This window comes from Hippoglossus hippoglossus, chromosome 17 (assembly GCF_009819705.1).
Source record: "Hippoglossus hippoglossus isolate fHipHip1 chromosome 17, fHipHip1.pri, whole genome shotgun sequence".
Classification (NCBI taxonomy): domain Eukaryota; kingdom Metazoa; phylum Chordata; class Actinopteri; order Pleuronectiformes; family Pleuronectidae; genus Hippoglossus; species Hippoglossus hippoglossus.
In genome coordinates this window covers 15,971,257-15,992,087 of record NC_047167.1, presented here as the reverse complement: position 1 = coordinate 15,992,087, position 20,831 = coordinate 15,971,257, and the positions used below count along the sequence as shown (strand labels likewise).

Below are 20,831 nucleotides of genomic sequence, written 5' to 3'. Positions count from 1 at the left end.
ATGAGTGTTAGGAGTCAACTTGTTCAGACAGGAAGCGGAAATGTTGTGTTGAAGATCTGTGCTCTGTTGTGTTGAGGTGATCTAAGGTGAAAAAACAATTTGGTTTGTAGCATGAATTGTTCTAAAAAAGAGTTTAAATGAGAATTATTAGATGTTGCTGATGTTATCTATAAAACCTTTGAAAGAACTGTTTCTTGTTACCCGAGGCAATCACCAATGTACAGTATATACAAATGAATGTTTTCTCATATTAACCCTTGACACAAGGTCACAATATTGCCTTTAACATATGCAGCACACAACAGGAGTTTGTACATTTATGACACGTTCGTACCTACAGAAAATATTCTGATTGATTTAGGTGAGAGGACAATCCTGGCATGACCATGCACAAGTCGGGACAAAATGCAAAAAGTAGCTATGTTTACATCATAAACCAGAAGGGCACTTGGAGACCGCATCCCTCCGCCAAGGATTCTTCTTTGGCCCATAAACCACACTTCCCCCAAGTTTTAAGAAAAATAGTTCAGTAGCTTTTATGTAATCCTGAAGACAACATGCAAACAGCAATGACATAATAACTTCCCTGGTAAAGGTAACAACAGTCTCTTCTAATCTGTCTGATGATTTTGGCGTTCGCGTTCTCAAATCTTGTCGTGTTTCTAATTCGACATTTTCAAAGGACCCTTCCTCCTGTCCCTTGGATATCTGTGTTCTTTCAGGTTTGCATCAGTTGAAGAACAGAAACATCATCAATACGCTCGCACTCGCTCGCTGGGAATTCTCCCGACATTGTTCCCGCTCTGTTCACACATGGGCCCAATCGGACGTTATACAGACTTTGTGCTGGGCTGCTGGCAGAGTGAAGCCTGTTTCATGTGTGGTCCAACTAATTCAGACAATTGCACTCTCACATACAGCTCCTCCGGGTTTTGTCAGGATAAGTCCAGGGGTGTAGGGCATGTGTGAAAGCTACTTTAAACAATATGTCTGAGTTGTTTTATGAATACCAAAGAAAAAGCTCTTTGGGCAGCGACAACAATCGACAATAACAAGCTTATAATTCACTTTTTCACGTTCTCTGACTTTTATGAGCTCCAAGTTAAACAGGTACTCCACCAGATACGACACAAATTGTTGAGAGAACAATGTTGAGCTAAAGCCCAATAGTTTTCTGTTTCAGATCCATACACGATAAAGCAATAATGAAAGTGCTTTAATACTGCGGTCAAAAGAGCACACTTTTATGCGCGCAGCCTAATTGAAGGTTGACTAAAATGAATGATTTCTTTAAAGAAAATTTCAATAACACCCAGATAAGAGACTTGGAGCACCCTCGCCTGCTTCCCCTTGCTCTTCATTTGGCTCGTATTTTGGCAGACACTTCAATGCTCAGCACTCCAGGGTAATACAGATAATACAGCGAGAGAGAGGCAGCGAGAGGGAGAAGGACACTCGTGGTTGGGGCGGAGGAAGAGAGTGAGAAGTGGTCCCCTTATCAGGAGCAGGGAGCAGCAGCCTTTTACCTGAGCCGTGCACCTGCTGGTTCAATGTATTCTCGCTGAGGACAACGCCCCCCCCCCCACACGGTACATCTGGATACACTTGGAACATGGAGGCTAATTATCGTAGAATTAAAGTGTTCTTGTCTGGTATTACAGTGATTTGTCCACACAGCACTCAGCGGAGGCACAAAACCAAATTTTTACACATTTGGAGGTGAATTAATCTACGACCGGATGCCTCCAACTGTTTGCATGACCGAGACGCAAACTGCAGAGAGATGGGTTCATACACGTGTGCATGAAAATAACTGATTTTAAGTTATTACAATATTTAAACATCTTGGGAAATACATGTATTCGGAATCAAAATTCTTATAAACATAAGAATTTTGATACCTCTCTCATGCCGATATGGTAAATATGTAGCTGGAGCCACAAACTGGTTAGCTTAGCTCAGCATAAAGACGGGAAACAGTGGTAAACAGTGCTCGATTTCCAGCAATGACTGAACATAAACAAAAGAAAGACGCATCTCCACCTCCTCCCACGATGATATTGTCATTATTTAACAATTATATGCAGTTCAGTGCACGTATTAACTCGAGGTTGAACTGACTTAATTTTTAGAAGTGACTAACCCTAACCCATTTTCGAAGTTGGTCCAACAATTTTCTCTTTTCAGTGTAAACCCACCAACTATTTACAAGTCAATTACATATGTCGTATTCTCTTTTTGTTTTTATTGCATTAATAAACTAATTAAAAGCAAACTTATAAGAAGAATGAACTCTTAGCTACCTAAGATGACAGAAACTATCTTTGTTGATGTTATTTGAAGTTTTCCTTGATTTTTTCGGTTAGGCACATGTCCCATCTGCTAACACGGAGGAAGCGAGCTTTAAGAATGATACTGCAGCCAGCCACCAGGGGGCAATCGGGATGTTTTCTCTTCGCTTTAGGGACATTGTCATGTCGTCAATCTTAATATACAATCTGTGGTTTCCAGTCTTTATGCCTGGACAAGTTATCAATCTGCTGACGGATTATTGTACAGACATGAAGGAGAGATCAATATTTTAATCCATCTCATGGCAACAAAAAAAAAGTGAAAAAGAATCTTCCCAAAATGTCAATCAATTGCTCTATTTGATTTAATCTTAAAATCAAGTGTACTAATAGGAAGCCAAGTATGTCTACACATGTCTTGGTATCAAATAATGTTTCTGGAAGGACTGATTTCCGTCCTGTCCCTCTTGTGCGACTGAGCCCGAGATGAGAGCGATTGTACGGAGCTTTAATACAAACCAGATGTTAAACTTGTGTCCTCAAAATGAATGGGCCTATTGGGAAACCGAGGCAAGTCTCAGGGGACATTCCACTGGAGGCAAAGCTGATTGGTTCACATTGAAACAACATGGCCAAGATAAACTGGGATTTCAAGAAAGGGGGTCTCTGGACGCTGCAGTCTAAAATAAATCGTTAGGGCTAAAGGAGGAGCTTAGCTCATCCTCTAAGGAAAACAGTGAGTTTTGCAAGTGACTGACACACATGATGACTGTGGCGCCAGGCAACCTCGGTCTCCAGCCCAGTTGTGGGCTGCATGGGAAGTGGAGAGCATCAGGGGCCATGCTTCTTTTGTGCTGATGTCACAAAGCTGCGGGGTATTACTTTTTCCAAATTGTTGTATTTATTTTCCCCTCATGACTGTTTTTGGCAAGAGGGAAACTCAAGCTGAAATGGTCTTGTAAAGACAAAGATTTTCCCTTTTGATCTCGAATTCGAATGCAGCTCATTTGTTAAATCTGGCATGAAGGCATCAAAGATATTGTGTGTACATTAATAGAACTACATCTTGATCTGTTTACTTTCTAACACCGTTCAATGTTCATTTAGTTGAGAGGGAGGAGAGAAGGTCGTTTTTAGCAGCTTTCTTAACAACTGATTATCATTTACTTTCAAATGTTCAAGATATTTTCATCACACACATACATGGAGTGTAGTGAAAAGGTCACTATGCCCATAAACTGGAAGGTCTAGTTAAATCAAGAAAAAATACATAGATGTTGAAAAAGGAAGATTTAAAAGGAGCAGATTTCGGGAGTAGAAAATGTAAAAGTGGAGGAACATAATTATGCACAATGGATTAAGTAGCAAAGTAAGAAAGTACTTATGGGGCATGCAGGGGGTATTATGAATTAAGCAATACCGGATGATGATAAACAGGTGTATGTAAAATGTGATGGGAACTTTCTGAATTTCTATTTCTTAAGCCTCTGAAAACTCACTTTTAAATGAAACAGCTTCCAACAGAAGAATTGGACTGCACATGTCTCCTCACATTCACACAGGCCACAACCAAGACTTTCAACATGTTGTCAAATATAGTTAAAGACTTTCGTACCAAGACTCTGTCGAATGGCAATACAAAGAAACCCACTCTAAAGCTCATCAATGAACATGCTGTATTTCGTTTGTTAAATCGGATAAAAGTGTAGAAACGACAGTTTGCTGTTTTGTTACCATTGAACGGAACCATTTGCTGATTCCACCTGTTTCCAGTTTTTATGCTTAACTGGAAACTTTCTTCAGCTTCATTTTGAATAAATAGATATAAGTATGGTATTAATCTTCTTATTTATCTATTTGGAAAAGCACACACAGGCTTATTTTCCAAAATATCCAACTATTCCCTGAGGGCAAAATAGGCTAGGAACAACTGAGCATTATGAATATTATTATATTGTGAATCCTTCTATTATAAATGGTTTATAGTTCATTTGTTTGTATTGTTTTTTGGGTTTTTTTACAAATTATTACACTTTTATGTCCTTGCAGCTGTAACACTGTACAAAGGACTATCTTATCTTATCTGTCTTATCTTATATGACAATAACAGTCATAATATACAAATACCAAATTCTTTATTTTACTAACTGAACCAAGATTAAACAACTCAAGGCCAAAAATAGGCAAAATAAAAAAATATATATTTAAACTGAAATGGAAATATCTAAAAATGATAACAACAACCATAATAAAACAAACATGGTGTGTTGGTAATTCATTGAGGAGTGATTCAAACAGTGTCTGCTCATTCCTATGTCACATATACATGATTGAGTGTACGGGAGATGGTCTCAGCCCAGAGAGACGCTCTGTGGCCACATGTCTCTGTCTGTGGTGTCACAACAAGCTGGAGGTTCAGTTGTTTGAACCTCCTGCCTGCAGCCCACCAAGCCGGCAATAAAAAAAATAACAACAACTTAACTCTCAAGGTCACAATAGTGGCATTTTAATTACCACCAGCCAGTCATGGAGGTAATAGCTGGAGCCGCCCGCGTCCTTCGCTACTCGGAGATGTCACACTTTTACAAAGACAGATCTAAATAGAGAAGCACGTTTCCACACAATAGCTGGAAAGCAGGAGTGCGGCGGTGCTTTCCTCTGTCAGTGGGCTGGCCGGCCTGTTTTGTAAGCACTTCCATCCTGTGAAAGCCCCTGGTAGACCTCCACCTGCTCGCTCGCTGCAGTCAGCCTGCTGCAACTTCTCAGAGTGGAGCGAGCCAGCCTCTCCCCCTCATTTCACTGGCGCCAGTGCTCAATGGGCCCTGCACTTTGATTATTTGTGTTAACAGTTAATTTAGCACCACAGACACATGTGCCAAAGCTGGCTTCACTTCCTCATGCATCACCAACAAATGTGACTTTTATGAGTTCCTTTTCACAGGGCCACCCCCCCCCCCCCCCCCCCCCCCCCTCTCAGCAAAGTTCTCGCCTTGCAACTCACTCTCCAAACCCTCTACGGACCGAGTCCCCCCCCCCCCACCGCCCCACACACACACACAACACACACTCACCCTCGCAGACAGCATCTCCTCACCTCCCCTTACCTCTCCACTTTCCCTCCCTCCCCCGGCTCATTTTCCAACCTCCCGCCTCCACTCACTTATTTCGTCGGTTTCAGCCTTAATCTCTTCCACATCTTGCCTGGGAGAGTTATTTCTGGCTCCTCTGTTCCCGATGTTTGCATTATCAGGAATACATTTCATGTCAATTTATTCATTGGTTAAATACCGCAAGAGAGTCGCTCTAAGGGAGATTTGAAGTGCCGTCGAAAATAATGCTTAGAGAGGGGGCCCTGTCGACGTTTTTGCGACGACTTCTTCCATTTGGATGTGAGCTTACGGAAATAACTACCGAGGAGGGAATTAAAGAAATGATTGTTTCGTGCAGTGAGCTCACTTATAAAGACGTTACACACCACAAAGAATGCCACCATTACTGCTGATGATAAACTGTTCCATCATCCAGTCTCCTGCAAAGTGTAAAGTCTGGGGTGAGAGCACGACCTGCAGCGTTTGTCAGTCATAGGTGGCACACAGATATAATCTGCCTTTATGAAAACCTCTGCCCTCAATACCAAGTGGAGCCACAGTTAGTGGGTAGTGGGAAAAGGGGGCTCAGAGGACTTTGTCAATGCCTAGTTAGCATTGACACTGATACTTACAGACTGGGAAAGAACAGTGCTGAGGGAGCACAAACTAGCCGCACACCGATGAGCTCATGCCAGGACTATGCAAGCAGAAGGCCACAGGAGCCATGGAAATATTTGGACATCTTTTCTGCTCTCCCGCTCGTCTGTAGTGAGACCCAGTGCATCATCTCTTGCGGTCGAGAGACATGTTTTCAAGTGGCCAGAGGCAGAACCTTAAAAGGTCGGTCTTGCAATTTTTCTTTTATTGTGCGACTGCATTTCAGCCACTCAGCAGGAGCAAATTGCGACCGCATCCCGCCGCCGCAGATTCTTCTTCATTAATTTCTCCATCCGTGCCGTGTAGTCCATCACTGCTTGAGCATTGATTCATGCGCAGCGGTCCATAATAACGCAGACGCTGTAATGGCCTGTTTTCAGTCAGACAGAAACGGTCACTGCTTGTGTTCCTCACTGCAGCACTGTTGTATGTGGTGAAAGTGCTGGTGGAAACATGAGAGAAATCTTATGTAATTGCTTTTTGCTTTAACATGGGGTCTAGGCTCTGGGCTCCGCAGTCAGGCAGCTTTCAGAGTTCATGGAGGTGTCGTAAAATCTTTCATTCGGATTATATTTAATCCCTGAAGAGGTTAAATCATGGCTAACAAGTGAATTCTTTTTTCACTCTCCACATACTATTCCTTCGAGGAAAACAATCACCCAAATGACTAAGGACAGGAAGGCTGTTTTACATATGATGGATTCAAGTGTTGATTTTACATCTAAGAAACGTTTAACTCACTAAGTGATTGCTGTTTGACACTTTGATTACTATTACATAAAATAGTGTTTTGCTATCATGCTGTGAAATTGCCCTAATTTATACGTAACTAACGTTTGTTAGTTACAGACACCCCAAACCATCTTCATCAAAAATGAATACTTCCTAAACTGACCAACTGAAACCAGCTTTGATTTGGTCCATGTCCCATCTAGTAACATAGAGGAGGCAGAGATTATGACCTATACTGTAGCCAGCCACCAGGGGGCAATCAAAGCGCTTTGGCTTCACTCTTGGGAAGCAGTCATGTCGTCCATCTTTACGTTCAATCTATGGACACAACCCAACGAAGAACCGATTCAATTCTAGAGCAGGTTCGGATAAACACGCAGATCAAAGGATATCTTTTCATAATCGAACAAAAAGCAGTTCTAGAAAAGAATTTGAAAACACTTTAGAATATCCTTACATATTAAAACATTACATTATAAATAAATAATTCCTTTTATCAGATATGTACATTATATACTGTTGACCACATGTAAGTGTGATGAACGTCATCAATCACTGACAAACGATGGTTTTCACAGTGGTGAGGACTTTTCTCTCTCGGGTCAATTAGCTTCAAAACTATCCGGCATTGTTCTGCTGCTGATTGGCCCACTCTGTCATGTCTCTACACTGCCCGTACTGTTCATGTGCATATTGCATTTTATGGATCTTAATTTCCGAGAACATGTTCAATCAGTGCTCCACAAAGAGACGCAGGATACTCAAAGCAGCAATCATGCACATGTGTAGTTAGAAGCAAGTATATTTACGGCCTTAGGACCTCATTTAAATGTGTTACAGAGTGATATGGGCCACTTCACAGTTGATATACAGCTTTTAAAAACTAAAAAACGGGAATTCTACTTAAACAAACCAGAAATGAAGACTAAGCACAACCTCCGGAGAAGCAAGACAAAATAAGTTATTGTTATTCCCGTCACATACAGGCTGGAGGTGAGAGGATGACAAAGTGTGTCCCCAGGAGAAGAGGAGGGGGTCACAGGGGAATGCTCTCAGAGACACTCGGCTGACCTGGCTTCTGCACACAGCTCCGGGATTCCCTCCTCTTCCTTCCCAGTATTGTCCCACATCCTGCAGGGCCCGGCGCTCCTCTCCTCCGCAGCCGCCGCTGCCACAATAGCATCAGCGGGCAGTGGGCACCGAGGGGTGACCAGAGGGACAGCAGCAGTCAGCCTGACAGGATGTGACACACTTCTCTCAACAATTAATGAGGACAAAAGGAGCGGCTGACGCGACATGGCGGCTCAGCAGTGCACTTCAGGCCCTAATGGCTCGCTGAGTGGCATCTTCACACCCGGCCGTCACACTCGGAAACAAGAACGGCCAATGATGGCAACAAGGAGACGACTTGCTAAAATGTTTTATTAAACAGGAAGTCGCCTCATTGAAAAAACGCACAACGCAACAGGATGAAAAAAAAATGATGAAAAAGCTCAAGGTTGAATGTAGCTTAGTGCTGTGCATTCAGATGAGCACTGTTTCTAAAAACATTTCTCAGGTCCCTATAGTTTACGTTGGCATTTCACATTTTAAACTCCTCTAGAGCTAAATAGTGTCTCTTTACTTCATTCGATTTATTTGACAGATATGGTCACTAGCTACTTTGCAGATAAAATATGTTAATACCAACACAGGAAGTTGTTCCTTTAGGTTCAGTGGTAGATTTAAGGCTTTTTAGGGCATTTTATTCATACCCTGGAGATAAGTACACATTTCAGGTTCTTATTAATATTTCCATTTTATGGTATTTCAGACTTTAAACTCCATTACATTTTAGAGGTTAATATTATAGTCTTTTAAACTACATCATATTTCTTTGACAGCTTTAGTCACAAGTTACTTTGCAGATTAGGATTTTACATACAAATGAAACGACCAGTTAGTAAAATATGAAGTGGTTTTCTTCAATAAAGCCTTTTACCAGTACATACAGTTGTTCATAGGAGTTTCACTTCCACCAGCCTTTAGAATACTGCAGTAATGCATCAGTAGTAATGATCCACCACTGTGACACTTTCAGAGGCCGTTCTGCCGCCTAATGAGTGCTTCAAGTGCGTTCTGCTGCTGACACTTCCCCCACCACTGATCAAGCCGAGCCGGAGCTACAGCGAATTAGCACAATTTCTCTGACACGACAGAGAAGTCTTACCAAAGAAAAACAACTTTTCCGTTAATAATTTTAAAGCAAATATAGTTATTTCTGTCATATTTGTCAGCAAGGAGCCTGGAGAAAACCACAGAGATAAAACACTCAACCCACTGGTATTGATATCCTCTTTCCCCAGTGACTTCTCCTGGCCTCACTAAATGAGCTGAATTTCTGCCTCCTCTGGCATCCGCTGCCTGTGAACAGCAGCTTTCCCAATATTAATAATAATATTACCGATGGCACCAGTGAGAGAGAGAGGGATTAGTGCTCATACTGCTGGATGAGAAGTCACTGCTTGGCTGGTATACATGTGGGATTTGACTTGACTTTTCTTTAAACACAGCAAATGGGAAGCCAAAAATCTTTTTCATTTAAGAGCAATTAAGTGGATCCCAGAATCAGTGGCTCCAGCACGCCGCCGAGGGTTTTTTTTCTCTCGGTTTTATTACCCATTTCCTCTCCCTTGCGCCAGCAGAAGGAATGCTCACTTTTCTCTCACAAAGCCACATTTCCAACGCCAGAATCACACAGGGACCACCATGATTAAGTGCAAGCCAGTGCTTCCCTCAACATGTGAGACATTATGGACCCCCTCCCCCCCCACCCCCACCCCCCTTTTCCTCCAAACACTGGAGAAGTGTTGTGCTCCAACATTTATGTGAAGTAATTAAAAACATCCACCAGTAATTTAATAGTTCTCACCAAGCAGAGACATGAAGTCTATACAGATTTTTTTTTTTTCCCTGTATAAATAACCTGGAATGCAGTGAGTACACACTCTGACGATTTGGACTCTTTTCCCCCAGCATTTTCCCTTTTTTACATTTAGTAAGAAGCCCTGCTCTGTGTCACTTTAACCCAGGATGAGGCTGCGCAGTTACAAGCGACACTCTTGACTTTTAAAATTCATGTTCCAGATAGTTCCATCCATACATCAGATGCCGCCAGCAGATTCAAATCAAAGCATTCCTATAACTCCGGGCTGTCGCTCCACGAGTCTTACAGCATCAGTGAGCATAAAAATGAAGTCAGCAGCGGCAGCAGCATATCTGAATGTGGATGTGTCTGTGAAGAGCATGTCAATAGCCCAGAGAGGCAGCAGTGCATCAGACATGTGGTTCCAATCGGCCTCTTTTCTCACAGCGAGAGGGGAGGCCATTCATTTATCTCACTGTAAATACAGCACTTAAACTCTCAACAGGAACTATGTATTTCAAACCTCCCAACAAAACTGTATGTGGGGTAATCAACTTAACTAAACAATGTTATTATTGTAATACATAAAAAAAACTATCATGAAGCTGTATCTCACTCTCTGGGACTGTTTGGGGAATTGTTTAATCTAACAATTAAACATAAAGGAAATTTAAGATTGATGAAAAATTCTTTATTTTCGTTAATCAATCTGCTTGTACTTTGAAGCTCTGGCAAAAAAAAACATGTCGAGCTTGTTTTAATTAAAAACATAACTTTGTGGTTAACCTCAGCTTTACAAAACGTTTTAACTCCTTTGAGCTCGTTGTTTTGGTTTCATGGACCACAACCATTTTTTTAACCATTAAGTGGCTCATGATACACATTTCCCTGATGAGTTGGTGGAGACCAAAGCCGGGATTAAAGAGAATGAATATTGCACTTGGATGTGTAGATAAGCAACAATCATTTTGCCACATGAGCGTCATATAGGCTGATGATATGTCAGAGCTGTGTCCACAGATTGTTGTACTGCTGCCAAGTGAGCAAGGAAATCGGTTAAAGCAGGTTTAAAGACAAACAAGGGATCTCTCAGAAGGAGTTAGTGAGAGCACATGCTTAGAAACAGCTCAGATTGTTATCAATGAAGGATCGAGTGAACGACCACAGCTAATAATATTTATGCCAAGAAAAAAACCATGAGAACATCCAAAGACCTCCTTCGTAGGGTCGGCAAAATGTCACATCAGCCAGACCAGAGCTATCGTGGTTCTGAGGGTCGATACCATCAGGGGAAGTTGCTCCTTTAGGTGAGAGTCTACAGATATAAACAACTTTAACACATTTTAGGACCTTCTTTTTGTCAAATTTAAGACATTTTGAGACTTCTTAAAGGAGCCGTGATTATAGGAATAAATTCCTGGGATTATCAGATAAAACGACACAGACACGTGAGAAAACCAAACACACACACACACAATTCTGAAAACCATCAATCTGACATTTCCTGTTCCTTTCAGGCCATCATATATGGATGCAGTTACATTTCTGGAATAAACTAATATCGGTACCGTCTAGTTCAGTAGTCTTCTTCTATGTGTTATAGTTAGAAGACTTTATTATTTATTTTATATTTAATTATAATATGTAAGCTTTTTTTGTCTTATTTTTTATTAGATTATTATTGAAGATGAGATATAGGATATCGGTATTTAATATTTCCATCCATCAATCTGGAGCCAGAGACCATGTGAGTTCTCTTCTTTTGTAAAACTCAAGAGTAAGTTATGACAAGGACGTGGAGAATGGAAACAAATAGAGTTTCTCAGGAAGACAGACACGCTCTGCCCTCGCTGACCATAAAGAAGACAAAGCTTTTTACAGTATCAACAGACGCAAGACGTGACCTTTTGGCCCCTTGGGGCAAAAGGTGAGAGCTCTGGGAGCAGAGGCCTGGTTCCAGCAGTCTGCCGGCAGACGAGACGTATGTCCTCCTCACCACATTCCTCCCCATCTTAGATCACTGAGCAGCTCTCTCCAGCTTTCGGCTGTCAGTCCCTTCTGACCCAAAGCAATATAACTCTTTATTTTTGCCTTATATCAAAATAATAATAGAATAGAATGGGAGTTACAAGTGCAATAAGCTCCGTGTGGCTTCAGCTGGCGGCTTAATGCAGGTGCCTGAGTTTGAAATTCAGATTTGAGTGATGGGGCCAGAGGTTAGACAGTCAAGTAAGGATTTCCTACTTCCATTCAAATGAGATTCTCAAAATATAAGTGTAGTCACCAGGAGCCGAGGTTCGGAGCGGTCGAGGCAGGGAAGTACATGTGGTGAATAAAGGAATAAGCCTGCGTAACCTGGGGCTGAGTCTTTTATATTTGGGGATGACTCTGCTGTTGAATGAACCGTCTGCAGCACAAGCCAAATTTGATATTCATGACATCTCAGAGGAAAGAAAAAATAAATAAACACAACAAGAAAGAGAGTGCTTAGCAGATGGAAGCTGGGCCCATGTACTGTCACATCTACAAAGTCAAATCTTGTCTTGCAGACTGAAGAAGAGCGAGGTCATCCCCCGCAGCAAACACTGACTCATCTCACACCCACAAACACGCACACAGAAACTGAGCAGAAAATACTGCTCACTATTATACATTTAAAAACTTGTTATTGTAAACTACTTATCCATCAACATGCACGTCCTCTGTAGCCTCATAAGGACACACCAGGACACCAGCTCCAGTAAGAGCCTTTTACAGAGTAGCCTGCAAAATGGATGGGCTGAATCTCCCTACAGCAGGCAGTGAAAACACGTTACTTTTGTAAAGAATAACGACAGCACGCACAGATCGAGCCTGGGAGCGTCACAGTGGCACTGCCTTTTCAGACAAGTCATGTCCTCTAAACAGAGGCCCCTTCACAGAGCAGCTTCAAGGACATACACGAGCATGGAGCGCCCTCTAGGGGACAGAGCTCTGAGCTGATTGGACGAGAGAGCGACCACAGACGCAAATCAAAGCTCAGACATTGCAATTGAAGAATTGAAATAAAAGCTGCGATTTGATACACAAGTGCTGCTACGCGTTGTCGTTTGGTTTAAAATATGTTACCGTGTGTTTATGTAGATATGTGTATTTAATTCCATATAAAAGCAAACACATTGGGACCAGAAGACCCCAGCAGGACATAAAAAGAGAGAGAGAGGGGGGATTCATGGGAGATTGTTTGAATCATCACCACGCCGAGCTTGAGCCTCGCTGCTGTGACAGGACAGGTCACATTGTGGCCAGCAGCCACATTCACATCCCAGACCAGCAGCCTGCAGCCGGGCTCTGCTGCAGCGAGGGAGATATATGGCCACGAAAGGTCACAGAGGTCGAATGCAGAAGCCGCCACAGTTCATCACGTTAACATGTCACAAGCAGACATGACACACAGTCATGTGAGGAGACTGGTACGTTTCTGAGGACTCTGAGGGGCCAGTAGCTTTTCCAAATGTCCACATCCATCACAGAGGTAGTCACAATATCAGATCGATGTCACGAGCTCGGGGCAGAAGGACAAATGATGATGAACTGAAACATCAAGGGAGTGATGGACTGACGGCCCAATGCGACTCAGCCATCAAAGATTAATCCCTCCACATGAAATCGCTGAGTCTGTGGATTATGGGAATGGAAATTGCCAAAAATCCCCTCAACTCTCACTGGAACAAATAAAGACGCCCTCAATTCTACAAGATTTAAAAAGTTAAATTCAATGATGCTTTTGGGACAAATCATTTAAACAGACAAACTGAGCGTGTACTGACGATGGAAGACGGCACCACCTGCAGTAGATGCACTTAAAAATACCCATTTGGTTAATTAAATGTTACTAATGATCTAACAGCTAGGAAGCAACAAAAGGCCAGTTCCTCAGAGGAAACAGTAGCCTCTGCTCTCGCTGCCATATTAGATATGTACTACAGAACACTGCAGCATCTGGAGACTGGAACGAGAAGAATTAGTGCACAGCACAGCGAGGTGTGTGTGTGTGTGTGTGTGTGCGTGCGTGGACTGTCAATCAGGAGAAGTGTTCTTCTAATGAATATGCCACTGAATGAGCTGTGGTGTGAAGTATAAAGTGTTTTGATTCTATTATTCTAATGAGAACAAGTCCTATACTGTATCAGATATCTGCAGTGTGGTGTCATTTCATTAACATGGGTTCCATTACCGTGGCCGACACTCCACCTAACCCCAACCTGACTTGTCAGCAGAGGCCCCCTTGTGGTTAAACAGGCTTCTGTAGCCAAGGTGTGAAATAAACTTCGACCGCTGGATTTGATTCCATTTTTCCTTTTTTTTTGGCAGACAGTGATTTTTTAATTTCAGAAAATCACAAGTTCATACACCTGTCACTTTGACTGGAAGTTAAATGCAAGGGTTTCAGAACGGAACAGGCTTCAACGTCTGTTACATGTCAAAGAGCTGCAGAACAGAAACATTGGTATTGTGTCAAGTACAGATATATATATTTATATATTTATTTAAAAAAAAAAAAAAAACGTTCTTACCTTGTGACACTACTTTTAGACTACAGCCACAGTTCAATGATTCTGTCATCTTGTCATATTTCAATGAACCTGCTAAATTTGACTAACAACTCCCAAAAAAAAAATGTGGCTTCTCTTCGACTAGGTTATTAGTTACAGAACATGCCATCGTACACACATCTTGCCATTTTACTTCAGTGATCAGTTGTTTGAACATAAAACTTGGGACAGCCTCTGCGTGGCGCCATGCTTCCTTCTTCAAGCCCACTCAAGCCGGAACAGGTGGAACATAGACGTCGTTGTCAAAGAAACTTTATTAAAGGCAGATAACTGTGGTCGTAAAGTCTTGTTACCATTATTCAGTGCTCAACTGCAGGGACATTTTTAATGAATGAGCTACATAATTACAAAGTCCAATCTTCCTCTTGCAGACGATATTGTAGATGTGTGAAGTGAGCCTCTTGATGATTTTACACAATATTTCTAAGAGAGTAAGGTTTAAGACAGAGGGTCGACACAATCCAGTACGATTAAGTGCTGTAGGTTTGTCCTTCTGGTGGTTGTGGAAGCTTTATATTTTCTTTGGACATCATTAGACGCCTTAACTCTTGAAGAATAATTTTAATGCTATAAGAATTCTGCCATTTTGCTAATACTGGTATGCTACGTGAATCCACCTGTGAGACAAAAACAAGAGAGAGAAGACAAATGCACCACATCAGTCATCGTGACAAGACTGCTGACAGTGAGTTATTGAACGCATCACGTCTGAGCGTCACAGAACTGCGACGCAACAAAAAACAATTTCTGAACTCGACACTTGTACATAACCATGTCAGACTGAGCGATGACACTTACCGACCCGTTGGAATTATTTATCCCATTCATGCTAATTTTTGTTACAAATTTAACAACCGGGGCTGTCTCTGGGTATTTAGGTCCACATTCCACTTTCAGACTGTATATCCTGTTCTCATAACTGGTCTGAAAAAAACAGAGAAAAAGAAAAACACATTTGTAGCATCTGTTAGCTATGAGACAGTATTCTACGACTGTGGTGGGAGGAAAATCCTCTCTGCTTACTCTTGCTGGTCCGATGATCATGCCTGTCCACCGTGTGAGAGTCATGTCTTCGTCATCCTCCAGGCCCCAGCTGACTGTGCCGTCGCCATCGCCCTTTTGTCCCTCTTCAAGCTCCTCCAACAAGCGAAAATTGCGTGGAACTTTAACTCCTGAAATTACAGACAAAGACCATGAAATAAACAGATTATAAAAGATGCAGTGGTATGAGAAGTTGGTTGCAGATGACACAATATTTTTTTTGATCTTTCAGTTTTAAAAATACAAAAAGGAAAAAGGCCCAAAACCAAGCAGTTTAGGCACCTTGCATCGTCAGTACTCTCACGAGCATCACAACTTGTAAAACCCCTCATTGTGGAGTCTTTCAATTCTTGGCCCTGTTGAGACCTGACATTAACATCCATCCTGAGAGATCCAATCACAAGTGGACAGCTCCTCTCTTCAGTTAACACCAGGTATCAGAATGTGTGTCTCCTGTGACCACTTCGGTTCGATCTCACTTCTCCGCTCGTACATCATTCCACAAAGACTAAATTATGTTTTTATCCGATCATGCAGATGGTTTGATGTTGTGGCAGTGGCTACAAATTAACGAATGTATGAAAAATACTTTGGACAATGTTACCACATGGGCCTAGACCACCTCTGGATGTGGTCCGAGTGATCCGATCTAAAAAGTGTCCTGGGTGAGTTCAGACCTTAGAGAGAGCCGTTCACTTGTGATTGCATCTCTCAGGACGAATGTTAATGCCAGGTCTGCACAGGGCCCTTGTTTGGGAGGATTTTCACCCATTCTCTCCTGCAAAAGATTCTTGGACCGTCTTGCATGCACTGTTCAGATCTACAGTATCTACAATGTTTCGGTGAGGGGAGTCAGGGGGCCACAGCAAAGTGTTTAGCTCTACACCTCTAAAGTCGGAGTAAAAAAGGTTCAGATTATTATTTCTAGCATCCTGTGAGCAGTTCTCTCTCTTCCAGACCACAACTTGACCTCCACCCTCTCCATTAACTGCCATTTCTTAATTACATTGTGAACTGAGGCATCGGCGACTGAAATTACTTTACTATCTTTTTATAGCCTTTTCCTGCTTTGTGGGCATCAGTTATTTTAATTTTCAGAGTGCTAGGCAGCTGCTTAGAAGAGCCCACGGCTGCAGATTGTTGAGACAATGTTTGAGGAGTCTGAGTATTTAAAAAGCTAGGAAATTTGCAGCAGTGGATCTTTTCTAATCATGACTTAACAAACCAAATAAGGTCTGAGACGTTGGTAAAAGTGATGAGAGCCCAACCTTTTCTATAGTGCTGATTTCCATTGTTTCCCTATAAAAAATGTAATAAACTAATATTGATTAAACCATTAGTGTATTCACAGCGACAGAAGTTTTGACCAGGTGAGGCCAGACTTCGGGCCTCTGTCAGGGGATATTCTGTATAATTCTTACTGGCAACACGTCATTGAAAACATAAAACAAACAATTCACTGGCTGGACTAACAAGTAAAGTTTCCATGTGAAACTAGGCTGCAACATGTTTATCCTGGGCCTTTGTCACCATCTGTAACCCCAATTCATGCTCTATTTATTGAAAACAATGCATCTAATGATTAGGATCAAGAAGTATGTACAAGACAGGACAGGTTATACAGGAATGACAACAGATTGATGCTCTGTACGCACAAGCTACAGAATTCAGCGACGTCGCATCTCCCTGCTGTGAAACTGCATCTCATTTGAGAGACATTTCCTAAAGACGTCTGATGCTGCTAAATACATTGCTGCACTCTTGACAGCACTTGGGAGACAGTCATGAGATTTGGAGCCCATGGGCCTGTGCTGCAGATTTTTAAACAAACGATCCAGTCGTCTTATGACCAATGTCGTAACACCCGAGTTGATAATAATGTCATATCAAAACTAGTCAAAGTGTTCAGCTAATGGGAAAATGTTCTTGGAGGATGGTTCAAACATTGGTATAAAACACAGCCTGACAGGCACTCCTGGTGTAAATGATGAACCACTTACAGCTCATGACTGGAGGAGTGGTGGAGGTTGAGGCGGCAGCACTTACAGTAAAAATGCTGCTATTCATAATAATGATCCAGAGAAGGAAGGGAAAAGAGTTTTTAAAGACAGAACCGTGACTGAAGCTGTGAATACACAAAACATTTTCCCTGCCACTAAAGCATTAATTTCATACATTAAATCATACTCAGACATGACTTCTTTGTGTAAAAATGTATATTTCACATCTGTTGTGCAGTGTCCGGATGAAGGATTGGCGCTGAAGTGGTGTACGAGCTTCACTGTTTGCAAAAAATGACATTTGCTTAGAACTTTTTCAAGATTCCAGTTCCTCATTGACATGCAAATGCTGCTCAGTTTAGCTCACAACAGCTGCTAAGTATCACTAAACTGTAATGCAGACATGCTGACAATACTAGCCCTCTAAATACACGTAAGATTAATCACCTACAATATTGAATATGTTCTCATTCCATTGAGTAATCATTAAGCCTAAAAAAAATTGGGGGAAATGTCCTCGATCTTAGAATTTAAGAAATTGTCAACATTCCAAATAAAAAATAAAATATCAGTGATCAAATGTTTCGCATTTTTGTTTAATAAATGACTTAAAAAAACTAAAATAGCTGACAATCCAAATTGTAGGTTTTGTAACAAAGTTATGAGTTACATTGTTAACAGTCTGCTATATTACAGAGAAATAAAAAGGAAACAAGCCCTTAAGATTATGGATATTACAAGATTATTCACAAAGAGCACCACAAGTTAATGACACCTGCAACAGTGCTAATGATTTTGAACGTTTTGGAATCATGCATATTTGTCCAGGCTAGCTAGCATTAGAGTGAGCGGCCATGCTAAGTGGCTAATGTTCCGTGCATGTTTCAAATGATGAGCCACGATTGAGGTTGAAGAATATCACATTTACCGATCAAGATTGCATGTCACCTTCTTGTGGTTTCTTTACCCTCTCGAAATGATACAACGCTATGGATTTCCTGTCTGACACAGCTTATGTAGTCACCAATAACTAGCTGTGTAAACGCATCCCCACTTCCTGTGGAGTTTGACTTTTTTCCCCTGGCCGATGAAAATTTGGTCGACTAAGCCTCGATCCATTGACTTAACGTTGGGTCAACCGTTTGAATGCAGCCCGACGAAACATTATGATTCATTTTCTGTGAAACTATGAATCATTCATTCGAGTTTCAGTCGTAACAGATACTATGCGGTCAGCATACAGGCCTGTGCTCACCACACCCTACGTCATTATAGTTTATTATAGCTCACATTTAACTATTTAATGTTGTTTTTAATGTAAAGACTAGCTTTTTATATAATTCTCTCTATATTTGATAGATATCCATGGTAATTTGCTATTATATTTATCGTTGGTGTTTTGTTTTTGACAAATTTAAGGTGAGTTTGAACCAAATCTAAAAGAATAACTACATAAATATCTATGTTTTGTATAAAATGCACAAATACTGACCCATAAATTCCTATTAGGCTTTTTAAACTTGCGGCTGGCCTCAGAAATCTTACATCCCTTGAGTTTTAACAAGGTAGTGAAGATAAGGGGCTGTACATCATGAGAAATGAGTAATTGATATATATATATACGGTATAATCACGATCAGCTTTAGTTTGTGCCCCTTATGTATCAAGTACATTTGCTTTTACAGTTTTCTCCGTTGTTTGTTGCCTTGTCATGTCAGATTAAGGATCCATGGGGGGGGCTGATATGTAGTAATATTACTTCTAAGGCATCAGGTGTACAGTGAAATGAGGAATTCACTTCCTGATTTCTTAAACCAGACACTCAGCTGCCCTGTGGCCCCAGTAACCATATAAACACAATGACCTAAACCTCGCTACGTTAACAAGGAACCAGCAGCAGGTCGCCACGAACTCCTGAGTCAGTTTCTTTTATGATTAAACCACTTCCTCATTTTGACACGTTGTCTCCAACGTCCCCGTGGACGCGTGGTTCCGCTCACACGACACAAAAACAACTTCTGATCGCGTGTAACTTGTGTAGATTGTGTTTTTTCCTCTGATCCAAAGAGTTTACGTAGCAAGTTTTGAGAACCAGGCTTCTTCCTGGGCGCTTACGCAGGCCCCGACTATTTGCTGCGCGAAGCGTGCCAACTACGGTGGCTGTAGCGTTGCAGCGAATAGGGGAGCGTTCCTCCAACAACGTCAAACATGTGGCGCACGATAAAAACGCAGAGTTGAACCCTGATGCGACATTTACCGTCACAAATGTAGAGATGCTGGTATTATGTAGAAAATAACGCGTTAAGCAGGACGAGAGCAGCAGGGAAGAGAGCCTGCGATGAAACAATTCCACCACCGTCATGTTGTGCATCACAGTGGCGCCCCCCAGAATTGGATATATTATATTTATCACAGCTAGATTGCTGCATTCTAGTTTATTATAGTACACAACACAAGTGTGCGTTCACAGTTCCGTATTTAAACCAAACGGCTCGTGCGTAGCGTAATGGACACTGCGCCGCGCCGTGTTAAAATATTCTAGCAGCTAAGTGGGCTAAGCTAGCTAGCAGCGTCTGCGCTTGTTTACAATTCTCATAAAACTAAAACCTTTCCACCATCTTAAACTGTCACGTCGCATTGTTTAGATCGTGGGGTTTTCTCTGTGACCCGTTAAATCGGGATTTGCAACCCTGCCGCTTGTTTCTAACACCGTGGGCTAATTCAGCTAACTCACGGGACGAGCTATGCACAACGCCTCGCTTTAGCTCCGTTAGCCAACACGGTAGCTCCACGACATAGACGGCTCCCGTGAAGATCGCCGCCGTGCCCAGAGGAGACATTTACGGTTAAATCACAGCTCGGAGCGACGCTGCGAACACGTCAAGTCGGGGAAACGGACGCGCTCGCCGGGTTCAGGGCGGAGGTGGCCCCGGGTCCGGCCGCACGGCGGGTCTGGGTAGATGTTTAGTTTTGAAGGCACACCAACCTGAAAGGCCCGCCATCTTCTTCTTCAGCCGAGTCCAGAAGAAGCACACACACACACACACCAGTGTGACATCACAGCCGGTGACACCGGCAGCAGAGCAGAGCAGCGGCCCGGTTCACCTCCGCCCCGCCGGAGACACGCTGTCCCGGGCAGTGTGCTGACCGCTCAACACCGGACACATTCACCACATGTTTGTTCATATTTCATTTTAAATTGTTTTAAATAAATAATTTTTAAAAAAACATTCGACTGTGAAAAAGGGTTTGGACTCGTTACACAGTTCATTTATTTATCAAGTGCAAAAACAATGAATCTACAATCAACAGTAGTTGTGGCACAAAGACCAATATCTATATCTATCTATTCATCCATCTATCTATCCCTCTATCTATCTATTCATCCATCTATCTATCTATAGCTATTCATCCATCCATCCATCTATCCATCTATCTATCCCTCCATCTATCTATCTATCTATCTATCTATCTATCTATTCATCCATCCATCCATCCATCCATCTATCTATCTATCCCTC

General features: G+C 42.0%; 1 protein-coding gene and 1 long non-coding RNA gene across 2 annotated transcripts in view; one reads left to right on the top strand and one right to left on the bottom strand.

The window, feature by feature from the left end:
- The window catches only part of LOC117778033, a 303,640-nt gene that overhangs the window by 211,405 nt on the left and 71,404 nt on the right, over positions 1-20,831 (top strand). The gene's annotated exons all lie outside the window — the stretch shown is intronic.
- ube2v2 (ubiquitin-conjugating enzyme E2 variant 2) lies at positions 13,997-20,376 on the bottom strand. The gene is made up of 4 exons (XM_034613229.1): positions 20,297-20,376; positions 15,293-15,441; positions 15,068-15,193; positions 13,997-14,886 (listed from the first exon to the last, which is right to left on the bottom strand). Exons 1-4 carry the CDS (start codon positions 20,310-20,312, stop codon positions 14,740-14,742), a joined length of 438 nt encoding a protein of 145 aa, XP_034469120.1. The 5' UTR covers positions 20,313-20,376; the 3' UTR covers positions 13,997-14,739.